At 48.6% G+C, this 24,569-nt stretch overlaps 1 protein-coding gene across 2 annotated transcripts in view; it reads left to right on the forward strand.

The window, feature by feature from the left end:
* Positions 1 to 104: 104 nt before the first annotated feature.
* Positions 105 to 24,569, forward strand: part of ttn.2 (titin, tandem duplicate 2) — a 185,012-nt gene continuing 160,547 nt past the window's right edge. For both annotated transcript variants that reach the window (XM_069154449.1, XM_069154450.1), the window contains exons 1-39: positions 105 to 317; positions 4,617 to 4,720; positions 5,152 to 5,355; positions 5,929 to 6,216; positions 6,380 to 6,462; positions 6,977 to 7,191; positions 7,271 to 7,370; positions 7,588 to 7,734; positions 8,318 to 8,572; positions 8,661 to 8,774; positions 9,291 to 9,515; positions 9,782 to 9,841; positions 10,012 to 10,270; positions 10,473 to 10,542; positions 10,632 to 10,829; positions 11,506 to 11,648; positions 11,735 to 11,883; positions 11,980 to 12,207; positions 12,757 to 12,998; positions 13,189 to 13,421; positions 13,513 to 13,677; positions 13,769 to 13,937; positions 14,047 to 15,743; positions 15,829 to 16,110; positions 16,203 to 16,469; positions 16,771 to 17,043; positions 17,147 to 17,410; positions 17,483 to 17,743; positions 18,707 to 18,967; positions 19,284 to 19,547; positions 19,636 to 19,896; positions 20,313 to 20,573; positions 21,170 to 21,430; positions 21,562 to 21,706; positions 21,794 to 21,962; positions 22,046 to 22,277; positions 22,393 to 22,677; positions 22,753 to 22,878; positions 22,962 to 23,150. In XM_069154449.1, the coding sequence (XP_069010550.1) occupies positions 4,630 to 4,720; positions 5,152 to 5,355; positions 5,929 to 6,216; positions 6,380 to 6,462; positions 6,977 to 7,191; positions 7,271 to 7,370; positions 7,588 to 7,734; positions 8,318 to 8,572; positions 8,661 to 8,774; positions 9,291 to 9,515; positions 9,782 to 9,841; positions 10,012 to 10,270; positions 10,473 to 10,542; positions 10,632 to 10,829; positions 11,506 to 11,648; positions 11,735 to 11,883; positions 11,980 to 12,207; positions 12,757 to 12,998; positions 13,189 to 13,421; positions 13,513 to 13,677; positions 13,769 to 13,937; positions 14,047 to 15,743; positions 15,829 to 16,110; positions 16,203 to 16,469; positions 16,771 to 17,043; positions 17,147 to 17,410; positions 17,483 to 17,743; positions 18,707 to 18,967; positions 19,284 to 19,547; positions 19,636 to 19,896; positions 20,313 to 20,573; positions 21,170 to 21,430; positions 21,562 to 21,706; positions 21,794 to 21,962; positions 22,046 to 22,277; positions 22,393 to 22,677; positions 22,753 to 22,878; positions 22,962 to 23,150 (9,136 nt within the window). In that variant the 5' untranslated portion in view covers positions 105 to 317; positions 4,617 to 4,629. The remainder of the gene's footprint in view (positions 318 to 4,616; positions 4,721 to 5,151; positions 5,356 to 5,928; positions 6,217 to 6,379; positions 6,463 to 6,976; positions 7,192 to 7,270; positions 7,371 to 7,587; positions 7,735 to 8,317; positions 8,573 to 8,660; positions 8,775 to 9,290; positions 9,516 to 9,781; positions 9,842 to 10,011; positions 10,271 to 10,472; positions 10,543 to 10,631; positions 10,830 to 11,505; positions 11,649 to 11,734; positions 11,884 to 11,979; positions 12,208 to 12,756; positions 12,999 to 13,188; positions 13,422 to 13,512; positions 13,678 to 13,768; positions 13,938 to 14,046; positions 15,744 to 15,828; positions 16,111 to 16,202; positions 16,470 to 16,770; positions 17,044 to 17,146; positions 17,411 to 17,482; positions 17,744 to 18,706; positions 18,968 to 19,283; positions 19,548 to 19,635; positions 19,897 to 20,312; positions 20,574 to 21,169; positions 21,431 to 21,561; positions 21,707 to 21,793; positions 21,963 to 22,045; positions 22,278 to 22,392; positions 22,678 to 22,752; positions 22,879 to 22,961; positions 23,151 to 24,569) is intronic.

The raw sequence follows: 24,569 nt of genomic DNA on the forward strand, positions 1-24,569 counted from the left end.
TGCAGCTCTGCGCACAGCTGACCAATGGCAGGCGCTGCCCCCTGTGATGTCACAGCGGTATAAAGGCCCCTTCTGGACGGCCGGCTGCTCTGAGCAGAGTCAGCGTTCCCGGCCTGAACGCCTCGGCTGGAGGACTGCTGTGAGGAGGAGAACCAGAACTACAAGGCGGGTCTGCCTGTAGTTTAATTGGGTTCTGAGGTTCATCGAGGCTCAACTGTTCTCCTCTTGGATTTTCACACAACGTTTCTGGATAAAGATCTGAGTCTTCCTGCATATAGCCCGGATCAGGGCTTCAGGCATCCTTGTGCTGCTCACAGGTAAGTGAAGTTTTCAGAGCTGTGATTGACAGGCGGCAGCTGATGGACCAGACTCCATTCATGTTTTGGGGACTTTATAACAAAGTGTTTGTTTGAGCTGGTTCTGAGCTGAAGGTGAGAGCGGCGCCCAGAATAGCTGCTGAGAGCATCAGAGAGGATCTCAGCAGGCTGATGGCTTTTTAAGGGAATCAGCAGCAGGCTATCAGTGTCAGCTCAGCTATGTGCCACATGTAGCTGTCAGTCAGCCTAGGTGGGGGTGGAGGTTGGGGGGGGGGGGGGGTGCTATTTATAGTGTTGGTGTCCTGTGTTAACTAACATCCCCCCCTCGTAACATTACCCAGAGCTCTGTGGCTGGAAGTGACTGACACCTCAGGGAGGCTTTTATTTTGGAGGGGAAAGAACAGCTGGCTTTGTTATTTTTAGGCTCCACAGATCTTCTCCTCTGAGGAAGACTCTGGCTCTTCATCAGCCCAAAGATGATTCAGGAACACATGAAGAAGAGCAGAAACGCTGAGTCAGCTCTCAGATCAGCTGATCGATAGTCTTTGAATGAGTGACTCCATGTGATGTGTTTTATTTTGAAGGAGGAGAAAGATATTGCTGGTTTTTCTGATCATCCTGTTCCATCACTTCTTTTATAAACGTCAGCAGAGCACAGATTCATCTCAGCGAACAAAAGGAAAAAGATTCATTTAGATTTTTATGAGATTAAAATCAGTTTTAAAAAGTCACTTGTGATATAAGTGTTTGTTTTATTAGAATATATTTACTGAGTCTTTATCAGGATATAAAACATCATTATGAATGATAAGTAAGAGTATGTAAAGAGGAAATAATGCGAAACTATCACAACAAACAACCATTCAAAACAGGATTTTAAATGAAATGATGAAATTAACAACAGATTCAGAATGTTTTAAATATGAATAAAATCACATTAATATGTTAAAAAAAACTTTAAAAAATAAATGAAAAAAGAACAAAGCAGAGTTATTATCTGTGTATAAATTATTATTGTCACTGATGCATTTTATGTTGTTTTTACTGCTTCATATAGTTTTATGAATCACTCAGCAGAGAAATACTAAAAGCTGAACACGTGTGCTGATTTATAACTCCTTCAGCTGGTTTCATGAAGTGTCATCAGACGTATCAATAAAACAAAAATATAAAAATTTGAGACAGAAATCAACCTGATGTAAAGCAGGTTTAATGTTTAAATCAGTGTTTGTGTTTATTTCTACAAAATACCTTTAATAATTGAATGATTTAATATTAATATAATTCATCTTTGATTTCCCCTGAAGAGACATTAACACACTGATCAGGATGAAACCGTTTAAGATGTTTGATCCTCATCGGTTTCTGGAGGGTTCATTAAGCCGGTCCTGATGACATCACAGTCGGTCCATTGTGATATTATATCACAAACTAAATAAAACATGTAATCTAAATGTTTTCATATTGTGGAGCAATTCACTCTAAAATATAAAACCTTTTGTTAGTGTGATCTCCGTTTCCATGGCAACACATGGGGTACGACTAACAGCTAGAAAACAATTAGTCGCGTCAGTAGACTCTTATGTAACGTACGTAATGTTCACTATTCCAGGAAGTAGTCCGACCCTTAGCAACCACCTAGCAACAGAGAGGATTTCTCGTCTCTATCTGAATAAATACAGAACACAGAAACACTAAACTGCTCAGCTAGCTCAGTCTGGTTGGAAGTAATATATGTGATGAACAAAGATATCTAATGAACAAATATATCCATGGATTCAAGTGTTTTTAACATTTTAGCACCGTGTCGTATGTTAAAACCAAACCGGTCCAGCTAGCTGCCACTAGGATTGTAAGTGCATGACTATCCATGGTGTTACGGTACGGGTGCTCGGAGCGACCATTGGGTCATTTAATAGACCTATAACAAGTAGAAACTACATTATATTACATATTATATGAAATTCTATTCTAATTCTATATTCCCGTTGAGGAGGTGGAGTGATATTTCTAGTGATGAGCAGGGTGTGATGTCATGATGATTTGTTCCAAAGGTTTTTTATCAGATCTCTGGATCAGAACTTCTGGTTTTATCATGTTTATTCTGCACTGAACAATTGTATTTTTTTTTAGTTGCGCTTGTCACTGTCACCAGCCATCCAATCACAGTGAAGGGGGGGGGGGGGACAAACATGGTTAACTATGACACTAGTCTCTGATTGGTCTGCCCTTCAGAGCAGCTGAGTGAATGCTAACACAGTCGAGTTCCCAGACTGTCTTCACAGAAGAAAGGTGAAGCTGTGAGCGATAGGTGGGTGAAGCCAGGCTAGAAAACATCTGGAGACAAGTATTAAAGCTGATGTTGGAGGTGCTGCTGCAGCGCCACCTTCAGGACGGTTGGCTTCATGTCATTCAGGGCAGCTGTCTGTCCAACACACTGAGCTGCTGGTGTTTTATTCCGAAGGGATGAGCTCTGGACTCACCTGTCAAACACCCTGTTGTTTGTTTGTTTGTTGTTTGTTTGTTTACTGCAGCAGCTGATTGGTCCGTTTTCACCTGCTTCTACTTTCCTGTTTAAACTTTAATCAGCTTTAATCTGACACTTCCTGTTTCCTCCACTTCCTGTCCAGCAGAGAAACAAACTTCAGGTTTGAATGTTGTCATGAAGCTTCAGCTTTTATTGAAAAACAATCAGTGCAGCTGATCAGTCGTCAATAACTCAGAGAGCTGTGTTTGTGTCATACAGACTTATGTTCTGGTTCATAAGCATCTTGTTTCTGTGGAAACAGACTGTAAACACTGGCGTTGACACAGCAGGGGGCGCTGCAGGGGGAGGAGCCTGAGGTCTGAACATCCGCTGGAACAAATAATAACAAATACATTTTTATTAAAAACAAAATTAGATCAATTACTCTCATTGAGTCTAAACAGAGGACTGGGCTGAAACCTGACACCTGGGGGGATCAGGTCCTCGAGGGTTGGGTGGGGGTGGGGTGTGTGTGTGTGTGTGTGTGTGTGGGGGGGGGGGGGGGGTTGGTGGGAGGGGGGCAGTCAGGTGCTGTAATCTGCTGCGGGTTTTTCATCCAGACCCCGGGGAGCCCCCCCCCCCCTCCGGCCACTCCCCAGGGTCAGATCTCCCAGAATAATCCAGCAGACTGTCTGTCAGCAGGAGTGGCCATGTGTTTTGGTTGCGTTGTGTACATTTTATTGTGTTTGTTTGTGTTGTGTATGTTTGCGTTGTGTTTTTTGCATTGTTTTTTGCGTTGTGTTTGTTTGCGTCGTGTTTGTTTGCGCTGTGTTTGTTTGCATTGTGTATGTTTGCGTTGTTTGTTTGCGTTGTGTTTGTTTGCGTTGTTTGTTTGCGTTGTGTTTGTTTGCGTTGTGTTTGTTTGCGTTGTTTTTTTGCATTGTTTTTTTGCGTTGTGTTTGTTTGGTTTTGTGTTTGTTTGCAGTGTTTTTTTGCACTGTGTTTGTCTGCCATTTGTTTTTTTGTGTTGTGTTTGTTTGCGTTGTGTTTTTTTACGTTGTGTTTGTTTGTGTTGTGTATGTTTGCGTTGTGTTTGTTTGTGCTGTGTTTGTTTTGTTTGTTTGCATTGTGTTTGTCTGCGTTGTGTTTGTCTGCGTTGTGTTTGTCTGCCATTTGTTTTTTTGCATTGTTTGTTTGTGCTGTGTTTGTGTTGTTTGTTTGTGTTGTTTGTCTGCCATTTGTTTTTTGTGTTGTGTTTTTTTTACGTTGTGTATGTTTGCGCTGTGTTTGTCTGCGTTGTTTTTTTGCGTTGTGTATGTTTGCGTTGTGTTTCTTTGCGGTGTTTTTTTTGCATTGTGTTTGTTTATGCTGTGTATGTTTGCGTTGTGTTTGTTTGCGCTGTGTATGTTTTTGTTGTGTTTGTTTGCGTTGTGTTTGTTTGCATTGTGTATGTTTGTGTTGTGTTTGTTTGCGTTGTGTTTGTTTGCGTTGTGTATGTTTGCATTGTGTTTGTTTGCGTTGTTTTTTTGTGTTGTGTTTGTTTGTGTTGTGTATGTTTGCATTGTGTATGTTTGCGTTATGTTTGTTTGCGTTGTGTATGTTTGCGTTGTGTTTCTTTGCGGTGTTTTTTTTGCGTTGTGTTTGTTTGCGCTGTGTATGTTTGCATTGTGTTTGTTTGCGTTGTTTGCGTTGTGTACGTTTGCGTTGTGTATGTTTGCGTTGTTTTTTTTGTGTTGTGTTTGTTTACGTTGTGTTTGTCTGTGTTGTGTTTTTTTTGTGTTGTGTTTGTGTTGCCAGACGACTGAAGTGTGTTTCTGTGTGTGTCTCCGCAGGGTGCCGACCATCATGTCAACACAGGCGCCGACGTTCACGCAGCCGCTGCAGAGCGTCGTGGCACTAGAGGGTAGTGCCGCGACGTTCGAGGCTCAAGTTAATGGTAAGAACGTTTCAGGGCTGTTGAGAGAAAACAGAATAAAAATTTTTTTTCTCACCTTGCAGTTTCTACTTTTTTCTGCAATTTTACTGCAAAAAATATCAGAAAACTGTATCTCTCGTTTTTGAGGATCACAAACTTACTCTGTTCGGTACTGAAAGATTTGTGGTATATCATAGCATTTCTGAGAGCTATGTACAGTTAGCAACGCATGTTTAGCCTATCTTGGCATAAGGCAGGAATCGGCTAAGCTGCTAGCATAATTCCATGATAAGAGAAACAACCCCATGCTTGCTATCTTGTGCTAAGCTAGGCTAACAGTTTCCCCTGTTCCCAGTCTTTGTGCTAAGCTAGGCTACACATGTCCCCATCAGTGAGTCAGAATGTTTGGGTTCTCTGACAGCGGTCCGGTCCGGTTCTGCTCTCCTCTGCAGGTTCTCCAGTTCCTGAGGTGAGCTGGTTCCGTGATGGCCAGGTTCTTTCCGCCGCCGCTCTGCCCGGCGTTCAGATCTCGTTCAGCGATGGCCGCGCTGTTCTGAGGATCCCCGCTGTGACCGCCGCACACAGCGGAAGGTTTTCTGTCAGAGCCACCAATGGCGCCGGACAAGCTACGAGCACCGCTGAACTCCTCGTTACAGGTGAGACTTTATCACAGGTGAGACTGTAGCACAGGTGAGACTTTGCTAAGCTCCGCCCATCATGAAACTCAGACAGGTAATTGACGTAGTGGAGACTCTCACGCTGAGCTGAAATGAAACATGAACAGAAAGGATGTAGCGCCGCCTCTCGAGACAGTGGAAGGGGAAATACTGTTACACGTGTGCACCTATTGAAACAAGTACTTCCATTACAGTGTTTCTATGACACCACGCTGTAAATAACACCTGTACCTGATGAGAGCGTCCGAGTTTCAATTTGAGTCTAAATTTATGCTGCTGTCAGCTGAAGGGGGCGGAGCCTGTTACTCAATCCCGTGATAAAACCGATATAGAAGCAGCTGCTGCAGCATAACTTTCCTTAAGAGGACCTTCAGGTTTATGAAGTGATTAACAAGTCGGACTGTATCCAGAGAGGATCATGGGTCACAGAACACGCCAACTACACGGCAAGGAGTTAATCTCATACCGCCTATTTGTCCGTGTGACCTCACATTCGTTCCAGTTTGCTGCTGCTCAGAACAGAGTTCTCATCCTTGTGTTTTGTGTCTGCAGCGGAGACGGCGCCCCCGAACTTCCTTCAGAGACTGCAGACTCAGACGGTGAGGCAGGGCAGCCAGGTGAGGCTGGACGTCCGGGTCAGCGGGATCCCCACACCTGTAGTGAAGTTTTACCGAGAGGGAGCCGAGATCCAGAGCTCCGCCGACTTCAGGATCCTCCAGGACGGAGACCTGTACAGTCTGCTGATCGCCGAGGCCTTCCCAGAGGATTCTGGGACGTATTCTGTGACCGCCACCAACAGCAGCGGCCGGGCCACCTCCACTGCAGAGCTGCTGGTTCAGGGTAAGCCCCGCCCACCTATACCAGCATCTCCTGTTGAGACGGCAGCATCTTAAAGAGCCAGTCAGAAGATTATAGATGACCACATCAGAAACATGTTGTTATCGTACCCACTTCAACCTGAACCTGTGTGTGTGTGTGTGTGTGTGTGTGTGTCTGTCTGCAGGTGAAGAGGCTGTACCCACTAAGAAATCCAAGACAATTGTGTCCAAGTCCCAGATGGCGACTTCCCAGACCAGAGTGCAGAGGGTGAGACATGAGCTGATCTAAAATAACTGGACCAGTGTTGGACTCCCTCAGTGTTTGACTCCATGTTTGACTCCCTGTTTGACTCCCTCAGTGTTTGACTCGGTTTTTGACTCCCTCGGTGTTTGACTCCCTCGGTGTTTCACTCAGTGTTGGTGACGTCAGGTGAAGTTTTTATTTGACCTTTGACCCTGAAGTTGGTGTCTTCTCCCAGAAGGTGGAGGCGAGTTTCCTAAGTGTTTGACTTAGTGTTTGACACCCTCGGTGTTTGACTCCCTCGGTGTTTGACTCCCTCAGTATTTGACTCGGTGTTTGACTCCCTCGTTGTTTGACTCAGTGTTTGACTCCCTCAGTGTTTGACTCCCTCGTTGTTTGACTCCCTCAGTATTTGACTCGGTGTTTGACTCCCTCGTTGTTTGACTCAGTGTTTGACTCCCTCGGTGTTTCACTCAGTGTTGGTGACGTCAGGTGAAGTTTTTATTTGACCTTTGACCCTGAAGTTGGTGTCTTCTCTCAGAAGGTGGAGGCAAGTTTCCAGGCCACCACCATGATGGAGATGCACGTTGAAGCAGGAATGATGACTCAGCATTTGGCTCACAAAACCCCCCCGCGGGTTCCCCCAAAGCCGACCTCCAAGTCCCCCCCGTCTTTCGTTTCCAAGGTGACGGGAGGACGCCAGCAGTCCCCCTCCCCCGTCAGACATGTGAAAGGACCGACGCCCACACCTGTCAGGTAGGAACACCGTCGACGGCAGGAAGTGATGTCAGAGTGTATCGCTGTTTCCTCACCTGCATCCTGTTGTTCTCTGCAGATCTGTGTCCCCTTCCACCAGACTGTCCATGTCCTCCTCCACCAGACTGTCCGTGTCACCCATCAGACCCGTCAAGTCTCCCATTATGACCCGCAAACAGGTGAGAGCATCCACCAGGAGGGACCAACTGTTTCCTGAAAGTGTTTGGTCATCTAAATGTTTGAGTGAACCGTGACCAGCTGGCAGAACGTCTGTGGTCGGTTCTTTTTCCACATGTAGTGTAAAAGTGTGTGTGTGTGGTGCTCTGAAATGATCAAACGGTTGAAGAACATATCAGACTGACGGCTTTTCCGTCATCTCACTGCCCCCCTCTGCAGATCTCCTCCTCGACAGAGGTCCTGCCGCCCTGGAAGCTGGGAGAGTATGTGGGTGAAGCCAGCTACACCAGCATGACCAGCGTCAGCAGCTCCACCCAACTCCACATGGAGAAGCACTGGGAGCAGCAGGTTGCTGCCACCAGAGAGGTGAGGAGGCGGAGTCACAACCACACCTGTGTGGTCTGATGAGTGTTTTTATCTGCAGGTGGGAGGAAGCACAGCTCTCTGTTTGATGATAATGATGATAAGTGGGATCATGTGACCCGCTGCCTCCACCTGTGTTAACGTGTTGATGTTATGCTGTGACTGCGTCAGGACGAGCATGGTTCCCACCACAGTAAGAGCGTTGCTGTGGCGACTACACCGGTCCAAACAGAATACTGGTCCAAACAGAACACTGGTCCAAATACTACACAGGTCCAAATACTACACAGGTCCAAACACTACACAAGTCCAAACAGAACACATGCCCAAACATAACACATGTTCAAACAGGCCCGGTTCAGTGTGATAGTGGTGAGCAGAGTTCTAATGGATCGAACACAGAGCCCTGTGGGACACCGTGACGTTCACACTGTATAAACTCCTCCTCTTCTTCACCTTCATCTCTGTCTCATGAGACCAGAGAAGAAGAAGCGTTAACTCAGCAGACTGCATGTTGTCCTGGACTCAATGGGGGGGCATTGTGTTCAAGCTGTCCGTCCAGTGTCCTCGTCTGTTGTGTCTCCAGGCGAGGGGAGAGAAGAAGGCTGAGGCGGTGGCCACAGTGGTGGCCGCTGTTGACCTGGCTCGAGTCCGCCGTCCCGCTCAGGGTGAGGGGGGCGGGGCCGAGGAGGAGGAGGAGTCTGTGGAGGAGGAGATGAAGCAGCAGGCGGCAACGACCGCACAGAAACCACAACCTGTTCCCCCTGCTGGGGCCTCAGAGCAGCACACAGTCCAGGTCCCCGGGGTGTCCCAGGTGTCCCAGGTGTCCCAGGTGTCCCAGGTCGGAGGAGTTCACTGACTTCCTGTTGGATAATGTCTGATGATGTGTCGCTGTCTAACCACTCATCGCCCTCTGTTGGTCACTCCAGATTCAGAGGACATCAGAAACGTCCTCCCACGTGGACACAGGTGTCCTCCCATCTCCAGTTCCACATTTCACAGTTTCTAAAGTTTCTGTTCCCAAACATGAATGTAGCGCCGAGGTAAGGCGAGCAGCCCCTCCCACCCCTCCCACCCCTCCGACCTCCATCCCATCGTTAACACACGTCTCCATCCACAGTGTGGTGTGTTCTTTGGTTCACTCCCTCCTCCCCTCCATCTTTAAACACCTCTTGTGGTTGCTTCAAACATGGCTTCAGGTTCCCTCTTAGACCACATGAAGATGTTCTGGATCCAGTTTTGATCCGACCCTCATCTTCATGTGGGGGTCCAGTACTCTGATGTAAAGTCCAGTCCAGGTCTGATTACTCACATGAAACAGGTTTTTTTTTTGTAAGAATTGCAGTTTGTTCTGAAACTGCTGATATTAAAAGTTTTATTTTGAGAACTTCCTCTTTTGATGAACTGTTTCCTGTTGTCTGCCGGCCCTGAGCCACATTTCGAGTTCAGACTCTGACTAAGCACGCCCCTCCATCACTGACTCCGCCCACTAACCCCCAGCAGGACGTGGACGTGTTGTTTGTTCTTGATGGTTAATGCTCTTCTCGTTGGCCGGTCAGGTGTCCATCGCCAGCTCTGCCATCGCCACTCTGCACAAAGAGCTGTCCTCGCCCTCCTTGCCCAGAAAGATCATCAAACCCGTCAAGTCTCCCAGTCCATCTCGCAGGGCGGGGGTCCGGGTGATGTCGGAGCCCCTCCCACCGCCTTTTAAAGAGATCAGATATCAGTTTGAGGGCGGGGCTTCCGCAGTGAGTGAGGAGGAGTTTGAGGACTGGGAACCTCAGGTTGGTCCTCCTGCTGTACCCCTTTCACCTCCCCCAGTTAACCCCGTGTGGACTCCCTCTCTTCACCGTAACGCAGCAGCCAATCAAACGCTGCCCTTCACCCACCTCATGAAGACTCCTCCTCCTGTCTTCACCTGTTGACCTCCATCTTCTGCCCTCTCTGCAGGGTTTTTCTCTGTCCTAACCAGCTTCCCCCTCCATCCTCACAGAGCACCCCCTGCTGTCAATGTGACCATGTCTCACTCCTGCTGTTGTTTGTTCCTCAGGAGGCTGTCGTGGTCCCGACCCGAGCCCAGGAGCCCGTGGTGCCGCCCACTCTCATCGCTGTGAGTACTTTACCGTCCACTTCCTGTTTCCATCCTTCAAAATAGAACTCTGCTGAGGTGAATTTCACACATGGACTCCTAGTCCCGCTCCAGTCCCACTCCAGTCCCACTCCACCGTGAGGAGAGCATCAAGTTGTTCAGGTGTGTGACGGCTCGCTGTCTCCTTTCAGGGATTGAAGAACACGAATGTGACGGAGGGCGAGTCGGTGGTCCTGGAGTGTCAAATCAGCGGTCAGCCAACTCCCGTCGTCATGTGGTTCAGAGAGGACTACAAGATCGAGAGCTCCATCGACTTCCAGATCAGCTACGAGAGCGGATTCGCCCGGCTGGTGATCCGCGAGGCGTTCGCCGAAGACAGCGGACGCTTCACCTGCACCGCCACCAGCGAGGCGGGAACCGTCAGCACCTCCTGCTACCTGCTCGTCAAAGGTAAGCGTGGTCAGAGAATCAGTAGACAAACATTAACATCGTCATACACACAAATGTCAACCAGCTGCTGCTTTTGTCTTGTTAATGTGGTTTAAAAGACAAGGAAAGTTTACAGGATTTATATCAAATAAAAAGACCAAAACATGCAAACACACACGTTTCCAGGTTTTCGATAAAACTCCCTCTTGCTCCCTCTCTGCAGTGTCAGAAGAAATTGAGAGCAGAGAGGAGATGATGACTGTCACTGAAATCGGAATTACACAAGCGAAAACGTGAGTCATTAAAGTCTGGTATATTTTAACAAAGCAGACAGTAAGTTTCCACAGCTGCAGTTTCTGATCAAGCTATTGCTTCCTGTCAGCGTTGCCGTGGAGACGAAGGAGCAGATAGTGATGGAGGTGAGCGCAGGAGAACAAGCTGCTCCCTTCTTCATCAGGAAACCCACCGTCCAGAAGCTGGTGGAGGGAGGAAGTGTCATGTTCGAATGTCAGGTCGGAGGAAGCCCCAAACCGCACATCATCTGGAAGAAGAGCGGCGTGCCGCTCACCACCGGATACAGGTATGAACCTCTGATGTTTCACATCAAAGGTGAACACGTGAGGAATATTTCAGTGTAATAAAAACAAAAACAAATCATCACCTTAAACATTACAGGGAGAAACCTAACAATTCAACAGTAACAGCATGAGGAACAGCTGGAGAGGAATCTCCCTTTAATGTTGCAAACAGCCTGTAACCACCCCAAAAAACTAAACTGAAGATAACAATTTCATGAATAAAAGCTAACTGCACCAGTCTTGCTCTGTGGGCTAGCTAACATCGGTTTGCTGCAGCTATTTCAGAGAACATCTTGGCATCTTCAATCATGTAGCTGACATGTGAGCAACCACTCCATCATCAATGACCTGTTTTTCATGTTTAATGACCCAAGCCATATTACAATATGTCATTATTAACCATTAGTATGACATATATAATATAACCAGTACTAGTGATACCAGTCGGTAATAACTGTTGGCTAACTTAACTAGTTAGAAAAGGCTCGCCAGCATCTTGCCAGCCTCTTGTGGTTGAGGGAATATATTCGGTTCCATGTTCTTTGTAAGCCTGCTTAAATTAAGTCAACTGTTGTGGTACAACAGACACACATGGTGGACAAGAGGGCGAACTGAATATGACCTTGTGTCTTTGTTTACAGGTCGTAGTAGCTAACGCGCCTTGTTTTCTGCCATCAGATATAAAGTTGCCTACAAGAAGGAGACAGGAGAATGCAGACTGGAGATCTCCATGACGTTTGCAGATGATGCTGGAGAATACTCTGTCTTCATCAAGAATCCTCATGGAGAAACCTCAGCCTCCGCCGGTCTGCTGGAGGAAGGTACTGGCATCCTTCTGTTTGGAAAAATGTTTGAATGCATGAATGAAAGCTTTGACGTGTCAGTGACTCAGTCTCTGCGTCTACAGAACAATATGAAACGTATATGAAGCAGCAGGACGTGACGTATAAAACTGAAGTGACGACGACGGTGGTTCAGGAGCCCCTTGCGGTCCCGAGCCTGTATGAATCGGACCAGAGGAGGGTGACGACCCCCATGAGCTTTGTCTCGGAAACGGTACTTTCTGTCGACAGATTCGTAATTCAGTGATAACAAGTCTCAGTAATCCACAGCTCATATCTAATGTTCAACACTACCAATGTTTTTTTGCAGGAATTCCTCATTTCAGCCTTTGAAGAGAGGATCATCCAGGAGATCGAGCTCCGTATCATGAGGATCTCCTACAGAGAGCTGGTGGTGGAGGACGGAGAGCTGGCGGTGACTGTAGCGGATGAGGAGGCAGTGCAGCCGGCTTTCAACACGCCTGTCAAGAACTATAGGATCATGGATGGGATGGGCGTCACATTTCACTGCAAGATGACTGGAGCGCCGCTGCCCAAGGTACTGATATCATCTGGATGTAAAATCTAGTCTGAATATAATAAACCAGCTTTGACCAGTTCAAGCCAAAGCTGGGTATGTCTGATCTACTGATGTCCCTGTAGGTGTGTTTAAAAGACTCTGATGAACCGTTTAATGTTTGTAATGAAGTTATGACCAGCTCTGTGTAATGTTGTCTTCACTGAGAACAATTTGTGTCATGGCTGCCGTACTGTCCATCATTTCATCAGTTATTCTGAGTAATTGTCTCAAACCGTCTCTCAGGCTCCACTCAGGATTTCTTTATATTTATAGTGTAACTACAGTTTTGAACTGAAATGTCCTTGTTTCTCAGAGGTCCAAATGTTCCCAATAGTTCATATTTACAGGGTTTTTACAAAAGTTAATGTGATTCAAAAACTTAGATCATAACAACACAACCCTACAGTCTGTGGTAGGTAAAAAAATAATGTTGTTTTGGAGAAGATGCTAAAGAAAGCTGAGGAGCCTTTGTAGAACCTGATACTGAGGAGTTATGCAGGCATATTAAATGATCTTCTGTTGTGGCAGATTGCTTGGTACAAAGATGGCCAGCGCATCAGGTCTGGAGGTCGGTACCAGATAGAGATTCTGCAGGATGGACGAGCCAGCCTCCGTCTGCCCGTGGTGCTGCCAGAGGATGAAGGCGTGTACACGGCCTTCGCTGCCAACATGAAGGGAAACGCCGTCAGCTCTGGGAAGCTCTACGTGGAGCCGTCTGGAGCCGCGACACCTCAGAGATACACGCCGCAGCCAGCAGTGCAGAGAATCAGGTAAGACGAAATGTTATCAGTAACTGAGAAGTGGTGCCTTCACACGGACACTACCCAAATATGTATTTAAAGTTGTTTTTTCTGCCCTTAAGTAAATAAAAAAAAAGACTTTTGTTGGACACTGGTGAGCTGCTACCAGGTGACCTAAAGCTAACTCACGTCAATATCAACGACGCTGCTCCTTTCTCAGGTCCACGTCTCCTCGTTCTCTGAGCCGCTCGCCCGGTCGTTCTGCCAGCCAATCTCCTGGACGTTCTCCGGCCCGCCGCCTCGACGAGACCGATGAGGCTCAGCTGGAAAGACTCTACAAACCCGTGTTTGTCATGAAGCCTTCTTCAATAAAATGCTCTGAGGGGCAAACTGCCAGATTTGATCTGAAAGTTGTCGGCCGACCGATGCCCGACACGTACTGGTTCCACAACGGTAAGTGAAACGGTTTTCAACGAATCCTAAAAATCGGCATTCAGCTGTTGTGTAAGCCTCTTATAAAACTCTCTTATCTTCCTTTTCCCAGGACAACAAGTGGTCAACGACTACACTCACAAGATCGTGATTAAAGAGGATGGTATTCAGTCCCTGATCATCGTCCCAGCCATGCCACAGGACTCCGGAGAGTGGACCGTCATCGCTCAGAACCGAGCTGGACGAACTTCTATCTCTGTAAATCTTACTGTTGACGGTAAGTCTGCATCACATTACACACACACTGTCAGACGTCTTTCTTTTAGCTTCCAAACAAGTATAAAATGTGGTGTTCTGTGTATCCACAGCTCGAGAAACCTTGGCACGCCCTCAGTTTATTGAGAAGCTCAAGAACATCACTGTGAAGCAGGGAACTCTGGTTGAACTGGCCGTCAAAGCCATTGGAAACCCCCTGCCTGACATCGTCTGGCTGAAGAACAGCGATATCATCTCCCCACACAAACACCCGAACATCAAGTTTGTACCTTTTAATCAATGATTTTCTAATTATTTGAAGAAAAAAACTATTTTCAAACAATTGGAGGAAATGTCTTGATCAATGAATTTGGCTGTTTACTTGCTCCAGGATTGAAGGAACCAGAGGAGAGGCCAAATTCCAGATTCCCTCTTCCGTTGGCACCGACAGCGCCTGGTACACTGCCACCGCCATCAACAAAGCCGGCAGAGACACCACCCGCTGCAGGGTTAATGTGGAGGTGGACTTCACCGCCCCTCAAGCTGAGAGGAAGCTCATCATCACCAAAGGAACCTACAAAGCTAAAGAGATCGCCCCTCCAGAGTTGGAGCCGCTTCATCTGCGATACGGTCAAGAGCAGTGGGAGGAGGGCGACCTTTATGACAAAGAGAAGCAGCAGAAACCTCAGTTCAAGAAGAAGCTGACCTCTATCAGAATGAAGCGCTTCGGTCCGGCTCATTTCGAGTGCAGACTGACCCCTATTGGTGACCCCACTATGGTAGTGGAGTGGCTGCACGACGGCAAACCTCTGGCTGCGGCTAACAGGCTGCGCATGATCAACGAGTTCGGCTACTGCAGCCTCGACTATGAGGTCGCTTACGCTAGAGACAGCGGCGTCATCACCTGCAGAGCCACCAACAAGTTCGGAGTCGACCAGACGTCGGCCACCCTGATCGTGAAGGACGAGAAGGGCCTGGTTGAGGAGACACAGCTCCCCGAAGGCAGGAAGGGAGTGTACAGGATGGATGAGATGGAGCGCATGGCTCACGAGCGAGGACCTGCAGGAGTCAGCGCTGACGAGGAAAATGAAAAAACCAAACCTGACATTGTCCTTCTTCCCGAACCAGCCAGAGTGCTGGAAGGCGAAATCGCCCGATTCCGCTGCAGAGTGACCGGTTATCCGGCACCGAAGGTTAACTGGTACCTCAACGGTCAACTTATCCGCAAAAGCAAGAGGTACCGACTCTGTTACGATGGTATTTACTACCTGGAGATTGTCGACGTCAAGTCCTACGACTCGGGAGAGGTCAGGGTGGTTGCAGACAATCCTCTAGGCACCACTGAGCACACTGTCAAGCTGGAGATTCAACAGAAGGAGGACTTTAGATCCGTCTTGCGTCGTGCTCCAGAACAGAAGGCTGCAGAGGCTGCCCACGACCCCGGCAGGATTGGATTCGATGTTGTGAAGGTGGACCAACCTGGCGAGGCCGCGCAGGACAGGGAAGTTGTTAAGCTGCGTAAGACACAGAGAATTGTTCATGAGAAAACCTCCGAGGAGACAGATGAACTGAAGAGCAAGTTCAAGCGCAGAACAGAGGAGGGCTTCTACGAGTCCATCTCTGCTGTGGAGATGAGGGCTCGGAGGAAGGACGACTCTTATGAAGATCTCCTGAAGAAGACTAAGGAGGACCTGCTTCATCACCTGAAAGAGAAAGAGGAGGCTGAAAGGAAGAAGTTGGAGGAAGAGGGCAAACTCACCATCCCCACTATCAAACCAGAGAGGGTCCAGCTCTCCCCCAGCATGGAGGCACCCAAGATCCTGGAACGCATCGCGAGCAAGACCGTTGCTCCAATGGACGAAGTCCGCTTCAGAGTCAGAGTGGTCGGCAGACCGGAACCCGAGTGTCAGTGGTTCAAGAACGGCGTTCTGCTGGAAGAGTCAGAGCGTATTTACTGGTCCTGGCCCGAGGACCACGTGTGTGAGCTGGTGATCAGAGACGTCACGGTGGAGGATTCTGCCAGCATCATGGTTAAAGCCATGAATGTTGCTGGGGAGTCCTCGAGCCACGCCTTCCTGCTGGTGCAAGGTAGAGACACTAAATCTCCTGTGACATGCTCATTGTATTTGTCCTGGTTCATTTCAAAGTCTCACTTCAAATTTTCTCATTGCAGGTAAGGCAGCCATTAGCTTTACCCAAATCCTGGAGGATGTCAGTGCCAAGGAGAAGGACACCATGGTGACCTTTGAGTGTGAAACCAACGAACCTTTCGTCAAGGTCAAATGGATGAAGAACAACATGGAGATCTTCTCCGGGGACAAATACAGGATGCACTCCGACAGAAAGGTCCACTTCCTGTCTGTGCTGGTGATTGAAATGAGGGATGACGCAGAATATTCCTGTGTGGTCGTAGACGATGAGAATGTCAGGACGAGTGCGAGGATCAATGTAGAAGGTAATTACCCAGAATCCTCCTGTGTTCTGTTTTATGTGGTCTTATTTGGGTGGATTGGAGAGTTATGGCCCTTGTTATGGTTCTGTTTCCAGGTGCTGCCCTGGACCTCATCCGACACTTGGAGAACATTGAGGTACCGGAGACCTATGCTGGAGAGTTTGAGGTTGAGCTGTCTCGGGAGGATGCCGAGGGCACCTGGTTCTTTGGAGACAAGGAGCTCTCTCCCAGCAGCAAATACGTCATGTCGTCCCGCCGAGGAAGACAATCCCTTTCCGTCAAGGATGTCAGGAAAGAGGACCAGGGGAAATACACCTTTGTATGTGGCGATCTGAGGACAAGCGCCTCACTGAAGATGAAATGTAAGCTTGGAGTGTGTTGCCACTGGTTACCAGTGAGTTGAGTGTTTGCTTTACTGTATTCTCCTTGAGAAGCATATTTGTAATTCTTGCTGAAGCTGAATCTCTAGTTTTTCTGCCTTCACTGTGCCATTAGCTTTGAGGTAACTGAGGTTGAGGTTCTCTGAATGTCTATTTCTTACCTTACCTAGCGAAACCTTCATGAGTTTCAATAACCTGGTCGTAGGTCTTTCACATGTTGTTGTGTTTTAGTCTTCGGTAATGTTGGTATACTGGGATAACAACAAGGTTCCTCTACCTTCAGTGCGCCCGGTGACCCTGATGCAACCCCTGACCGACCTCACCGTCTGTGAGGGTGACATCGCTCAGCTGGAGGTCAGGTTCTCCCAGGAGAACGTGGAGGGAACCTGGATGAAGAACGGCCAGGCAATCTCCGCCTCGGACCGTATCCACATCATCATCGACAAACTGGTTCACAAGCTGCTGGTGGAGAATGTCAGCAGAGAAGATGCTGCCTCCTACTCCTTTGTGGTTCCCACCCAAGACATCTCTACCTCGGGCAAACTCAACATTCAAAGTAAGAGTCAGAATTAGCGTCAGAACTGCTTAGAGACCAAACTCTAACCATCATTGGACCACTTTGAACTCTTTGATCGTCATCTTATTGTCCTTCTTTGCAGCTATCGACATCATGATGCCACTGAAGGACGTGTCCTCCATCGAAGGCACGAAGGCCGTCCTGGAGTCCAAGATCTCCGCTCAGGACGTCAGCTCCGTCAAATGGTACCACAACGACAAATTGCTGACGCCCAGCGACCGAATCCAGGCAGTGGCGAAGGGAGCCAAGCAGCGCCTGGTCTTCAACAGGACCTACGCCTCTGACGAAGGACGCTACAAACTGGTGGTCGGCAAAGTCGACACCAGCTGCAGCCTGACTGTCGAAAGTGAGACGCTTGTTTTTTTCCCCATGATCCCGTTCTGCAGTTTCATGTTCTAATCCGTTGTCATGGTTACAGAGGTGCACATTGTGAAGCACATGGAGGACAAAGTGTGTTCAGAGTCCCAGAACGTCACCTTTAATGTGGAAGTGTCACACCCTGGAATCGACCCGGTCTGGATGTCCAGGAACCAGCAGCTCAAACCTGGACCCAAATACAAGATGGAGTCGCAGGGAAAGGCCCATTCTCTGACAGTCATCGACGCCATGAAAGACGAGGAGGGCCAGTACATGTTCCACGCCGGGGAAAAGACATCCAGCGCCAAGCTCACCGTCTCTGGTAGAGTTTTATCCTTCAGATGAACTAATTTACTGAGAACCACGTGGTAGATAAACATTTCCATTTGTATCCCTACCGGCTCCATCAGCTGTTCATACGTATGTCTGCCGTTGAACTGAAAAGCTTCAGGTCGGATTTAAATGACAGACTCTGTCACTGTCGAATCTCAAAACATTTGTTCAGAAACGTACTTCCTGTCATGATGTCCAGTTGTTTTATAATGCAGACCCGCGATCAGGGTTCATATGTACAAAGATATGGATTAATTTAAAATAGCCATTTCATATTGATCACTGCAATCAATACGGAGCTCTGATTGGCTGTCTTTAAACGTTAAATATGAAATCTGTTCAGTGTTTTCTATACAGACGTAAGGAGACCGTCCTGATGTTCTCATGGTCAGAACTGTTTACTGTTTACTCCGGCTCTCCGCTCCCTTCACTGGTTACCAGTAGCTGCCCGCATCCGTTTCAAAACATTGGTACTTGCGTACCGTGCTGCGAACAGATCAGGCCCAGTCTACATCCAGGACATAGTCAAACCTTACATCCCAGCCCACTCCCTCCGCTCTGCATCTACCAATCGGCTTGTTGCTCCCTCGCTGCAAGCTAAACACTCTACAAAATCACGACTGTTTGTTGTCCTGGCTCCTAAATGGTGGAATGAGCTCCCCACCGACATCAGGACAGCTGAAACTCTGTACATCTTCCGCCGCAAACTAAAAACACACCTCTTCCGACTTTACCTTGAACAGTAGAACTTTAGTAGCACTTAAAATGGCACTTACTGATAGAACTTTGTAGTTTGGCTTTCTTGAAGAAATTGTATTTTCTTGATTCCTGTTGTTCTGGGTTTTGTACCCTCATGGTTGAAATGCACTTATTGTAAGTCGCTTTGGACAAAAGCGTCAGCTAAATGAAATGAAATGTAATGTAATGTAATGTTTCCCTGTGCTGCCACCAGGTGGAGCCATCACACGCCCCCTGCAGGACTTGACGGTGGCCGAGTCTCAAACTGCAGAGCTCGAGTGTGAAGTCGCCAACGCCAACGCTGAGGGCAAGTGGTTGAAGGAAGGTCAAGCCGTGGACTTCAACGAGAATATAGTGAGCGAATTGAAGGGCGCCGTCAGGCGGCTCGTCATCGTCATCACCAGACCGCAAGATGTCGGCGAGTACACCTACCAGGTGGCCAACTCCAAGACCACTGCCAACCTCCGAGTGGAGGGTGAGTTCAGCATCGAAACATTTCATCGGTGTCTCAGAGAGGACAACAGGCCATCTACCAGATTTATATTTTCATAGTTTAGTGATTAATAATGTGGAAACAAACGAGTGGTATATTTCTCTGTTCGTCCAACCAGGCGACAGAAAAAAAGTTCCACCCACAAAACACCAACTAACCCACACATGACAAACCAAGAAGGCTGAATATGAAACTCGGATTAAAAAGATAGAGAAAGATTTAACTTTATTCTCAAACTTTGAGCTCAGTTTTTAGTTTCTTGTCCTGTGAACACGGAGCTTCCTGTTTTCTTCTGCAGCCGTGAAGATCAAAAAGACAATGAGGAACCAGACAGTGACAGAGACCCAGGAGGCCGCATTCTCACTGGAGCTCACCCACCCTGATGTCAAAGGATCCCAGTGGATCAAGAACGGCGTGGAGCTGCAGAACAGTGACAAGTACGAGATCACCTCGGAGGGCATGGTGCACACGCTGAAGGTGAAGAACTGCAACACGCAGGACGAATCGGTTTACTCCTTCAAGCTGGGGAAATTGGGCGCCAACGCCCGCCTCAATGTGGAGAGTGAGTATCGTGGTGTTCGCACAAGACTCTGATCCCATCCAGCAGATCTTCACCGTCTGAACATTTATTCTGCTTCTTCTGTCTGCAGCCATCAAGATCGTGAAGAAGATCAAGGACGTGACATCACTGCTGGATGGCACCGCCTCCTTTGAGATGAGCCTGTCGCACGACAACATACCCGTCAGGTGGATGTTCAGAGGCGTCGAGCTGAAGTCCAGCGACAAGAGTAAGATCTTATCGGAGAGGAAAGCTCACAAACTGGTCCTGCAGAACGTTGACAGCAGCAGCGCTGGAGAGTACACGGCCCTGGTGGGACACCTGCAGTGCAGTGCCATGCTCACCGTGGAAGGTAGGCAGCACTGCCGCCACATCGACACCGCCACATCAACACCACCACCAACACATCAACACCACCACCACCACCACCACATCAACACCACCACCACCAGATCAACACCATATCAACACCACCACCACCTCAACACCACCACCACCACATCAACACCACCATCGCATCAACACCGCCAACACCACATCAACACCACCACCACCACGTCAAAACACCACCACCACCACCACATCAAAACCACCACCTCTGCATCAAAACCACCACCACCACCACCACATCAAATTTTATTTAAAGAAATAATGGAGGTGTACAGAGAAAATGTTATTTTATTTCTAGATATTTGTAATCTGTAATTAGTTTAATTGAAAAGTTGTTGTTAATGCTTTTATTAATAATTACTATTACATTGTTTTCAGCTCTGCGTGTCATCAAACCCATGAAGAGCATGGCGGTACCAGAGACTCAGGTGGCCACGCTGGAGTGCGAAGTGTCGCATTTCAATGTGCCGTCAACGTGGCTGAAGAACGGCGTGGAGATCGAGATGAGTGAGAAGTTCAGGATCGTGGTTCAGGGGAAACTCCACCAGCTGAAGATCATGAACACCAGCAGGGACGACTCTGCAGAGTACACCTTTGTATGCGGGAACGACCGCGTCTCTGCCACGCTCACCGTTAGCCGTAAGTCACTGCAATGCTAACCGTTAGCCGTATGATGCTAACCACGCCCACAAACCACACCCACAAAAAAACCACCTACAAACCACAAACACCTACAGACCACACCCACAAACTCCCACAAACCACACCCATAAACACCTACAAACCACACCTACAAACACCTTCAGACCACACCAACAAACCACACCTACAGACACCTACAGACCACACTCACAAACTCCCATAAACCACACCCACAAACACCTTCAAATCACACCCACAATCCACACCTACAAACCACACCCACAGTCCACACCCACAAACACTTACAGACCACATCCACAATCCACACCCACAAACACCTACAAAACACACCCAATTATATAAATATTATACGTCATATCAATAGTTATATTCATATCACAAGTTATATTAATAATATAAGTTAATTTGATAATGTAAGTTATATGAATATTATACGGTATATCAATAATATAAAATATATTCATTTTATAAGTTATATTGATAATATAAGTTACATTAATGTAAGTTATATTATTAATACAAGTTATATTAATTAACCAGTTAGAGTAAAATTAAGTAATGTGTTCCTGCAGCTGTGCTCATCACGTCGATGCTGAAGGACCTGAACGCCCAGGAGAGAGACACCATCACCTTCGAGGTCACCGTCAACCACGAGGGAATCACCTACAAGTGGCTGAAGAACGGCGTGGAGGTGAAGTCGTCCGACAGGTGTCAGGTCCGCAGCCGGCAGCTCACGCACTCGCTCTCCATCCGCAACGTTCACTTCGGAGACGGAGGAGAGTACCAGTTTGTGGCCGGATCGGCCGCCAGCGCCGCCAACCTGTTCGTGGAAGGTACTGATGACTACCTGAAGGGTTTTAGATTAAAACACACTTCAATGTCCATGATGTCAGAGATGATGCTGCTCAGACAGACTCAGGACCATCCTCACGTTCACATCTTATTGTTCTGTTCCTGTTTCCAGCTCGTGTGATCGAGTTCACCAAGAAGATCAAAGACATCAAGATAACCGAGAAGAAGAAGGCCATCTTTGAGTGCGAGGTGTCCGAGCCCAACATCCAGGTGATGTGGATGAAGGATGGCCAAGAGCTGGACACATCAGAGGACAGGTCGGTACCGCCCCCGTCCGCCCCCGTCTCACATGCCCATCCTCAGAGGTTCTGAGAGGTTAAAGTTCGTGTGCTTATTGTGTTCAGGTACATCGTGACGGCAGAGAAGTACGTTCACCGCCTGATGATCCAGACGGTCCGCATGTCTGACGCCGGAGAATACTCAGTGGTGGCCGGGTCCAGCTTGTCCAAGGCCCAGCTGACCGTGGAGGGCCGTGACATTCGGATCTCAGAGCCAGCGGAGCGGGAGATCACGGTGAGATGGGTCAGACTTCAGGTCATGAAGTTTCAGTTTGAAGAGACCCATGTTCTTCTAAACGGCGCCGCCTCGTCCCGCAGGTTCTAGAGAAACACCGAGCGACCTTCGAGTTCGAGGTGAATGAGGATGACGTGGAGGGTCGTTGGATGAGGAACGGCGTGGAGATCCAGTTCTCGGTGGAGGAGAGGTTCAACTATGCCACCATCAGGAAGCTGCACCGCCTTACCATCTCCGAGACCTACCGGAGCGACGCCGGCGAGTACACATTCACCGCCGGCAAGAACCGCAGCATCATGACCCTTCGCGTAAACCGTGAGTGGACATATGTTGAATATGTCAGAGTAAACATGTCAGATTAATAAATGGAACATTGTGATGATGATGGACTGTGGTAACCCGTATTTTCTGACACGTGTCTTCTCTACAGTCCCGGAGCCACCTCAGATCCTGCGTCACATGGAGCCTCAGTCGGTGGAGGCGGGTAAACCGGCTCGTTTCTCGGTGCAGGTGAGCGGCGTTCCGGCGCCACACGTGTCCTGGTTCAAGAACTCGCAGGCGCTCTCTCCGGGCTTCAAGTGCAAGTTCCTGCACGACGGCGCCGAGCACACGCTGCTGCTGATCGAGGTCTTCCCCGAAGATGCCGCCGTCTACAACTGTGAGGCCAAGAACGAGTCCGGAGCCGCCACCAGCACGGCGGCGCTGCATGTGGAAGGTAAGGCGGTCGCTCCTCCCTGCGGGTCGGGTCGGGCCGGGCGGACCCGTGCTGACTCAGCTGTGTGTGTTCCAGTGTCCGAGGTGGTGTCGCCGGACTCGGCCGCTCCCGTCGTCCCTCCTGTCGTCATCTCGCCCATCGCTAGCACCTCGGCCCGCGAGGGAGAGCCAGCTCGCTTCCAGTGCAGAGTCCGCGGAGACGGTGAGACACCGGCATCCACAGTTCAGTACTCGCTAACTGTCCTGTGAGGCGTCTGTGATGTTTGACTTCTGTCCTCTGTCCAGATGTGACGATCAGCTGGTTCCACAAGGAGAAGGAGATCAAGCAGTCGGATTTCTTCAGGATGTCCCAGTTTGACGACAGCTGTCAGCTGGAGATCTCCAGGGTCTACCCCGAGGACGAGGGCGAGTATACCTGCAGCGCCACCAACCGCGGCGGGACGGCATCCTGCTCGGCGTCCCTAACGCTGGATGGTGAGTGTTCAGAAACAGACAACGCGTCTCCTGTCAGGTCAGCAGCAGGGTGTTACAGGCAGAGGAGGAGGCGGGGCTTAGTTTCAGAAACACACAAAAATTCATAAAACATCAGATGTGACAGGAAAGAGAACAGGAAGCTGTTCATCAGGTCGACGCAGAAATCATCACAAATAAACTAAACAAACAAGTTTGAGACTCATTGACTTGAACAGCTGACTGGTTATTGTTTGTTTATTGTGGAGCAGCTGATCAGCAGTTTGATGACAGTTTTATTTATTGAATCGATGAGATGAACAGCTTTCTGAGGTCATTGAGACTGTCTCAGAACAGGTGAACAGTCACCCGAGGCCTGAGCACCAATCAGTGATGAGGAGGGTGTGGTTAACCTGAGAACCAATCAGTGATGAGGAGGGTGTGGTTAACCTGAGAACCAATCAGTGATGAGGAGGGTGTGTTAACCTGAGAACCAATCAGTGATGAGGATGGTGTGGTTACCTTCCATTGGACCGGGTGGTACCGACCCCAGCGGAGCAGTAAAGTCCGTGACCGTGCTTGTTTCAGGCCGATCTGCGGACCGACCCACTGAGTCTCAGCATCACGTCTCGTCCCGCATCGCCTCTCTGAAGAAACCCTCCACAGGACAGAAGCCACGCTTCATGCAGCCAATCACGAGCTGCTCTGTGCCACACGGGGAGGTAGCCCGCTTTCATGCTTGTGTGTCAGCTACGCCGAGGCCGGAGATCAGCTGGTTCCACGAGCGGCGACCAGTCTGGCCCACCAAGAACGTGGTGTTCCACTTCGACGAGGTGACCAACACGGCCACGCTCATCGTCGTGGACGCCTTCTCCGAGCATGCGGGCCAGTACACCTGCCGGGCCGCCAACAGCGCCGGAGAGGCCACCTGCTCGGCCACCCTCACCATCACCACAGAAGAAGAAGGTAACCGCAGGACCTGCTGACCACCTGTGAGAGCGCCCCCCTTCAGGATTAACTCCACCCCTTTCCCCTGCTGCACACTGAGGGCATATCTCAACCGAACCAACTTGACCTGATCTGATTTGATCCGATCCGACCCGACCTGAAACGATCCGAAACGATCCGAACCGAAATAATCCGATCCAATCAGATCCAAACTGAACCGAACAGATCTGAACAGAACTGATCAGATCCGAACTGAACCTATCAGATCCGATCCGATCCAAACTGAACCAATCAGATCCGAACTGAACCGAACCAAACCGCTAATCAGAACATCTTTAAACTCTAACTTAACCAAAAAACCTTGAGCAAAAAATTTTTTCTTTAGAAACCAGCGACAGAAAGACGTGACCTGCTCACTGAGTGTTTGTAGTCCAGAGATTCACTATAAAAGATAAAGATGGAGGAAGTCATAAATTAAAAACCCTGAACAGGAAG

The sequence above is a fragment of the Embiotoca jacksoni genome, unplaced genomic scaffold (assembly GCF_022577435.1).
Source record: "Embiotoca jacksoni isolate LCO1_2020_lvr unplaced genomic scaffold, fEmbJac1.0.p SCAF_2, whole genome shotgun sequence".
Lineage (NCBI taxonomy): Eukaryota > Metazoa > Chordata > Actinopteri > Embiotocidae > Embiotoca > Embiotoca jacksoni.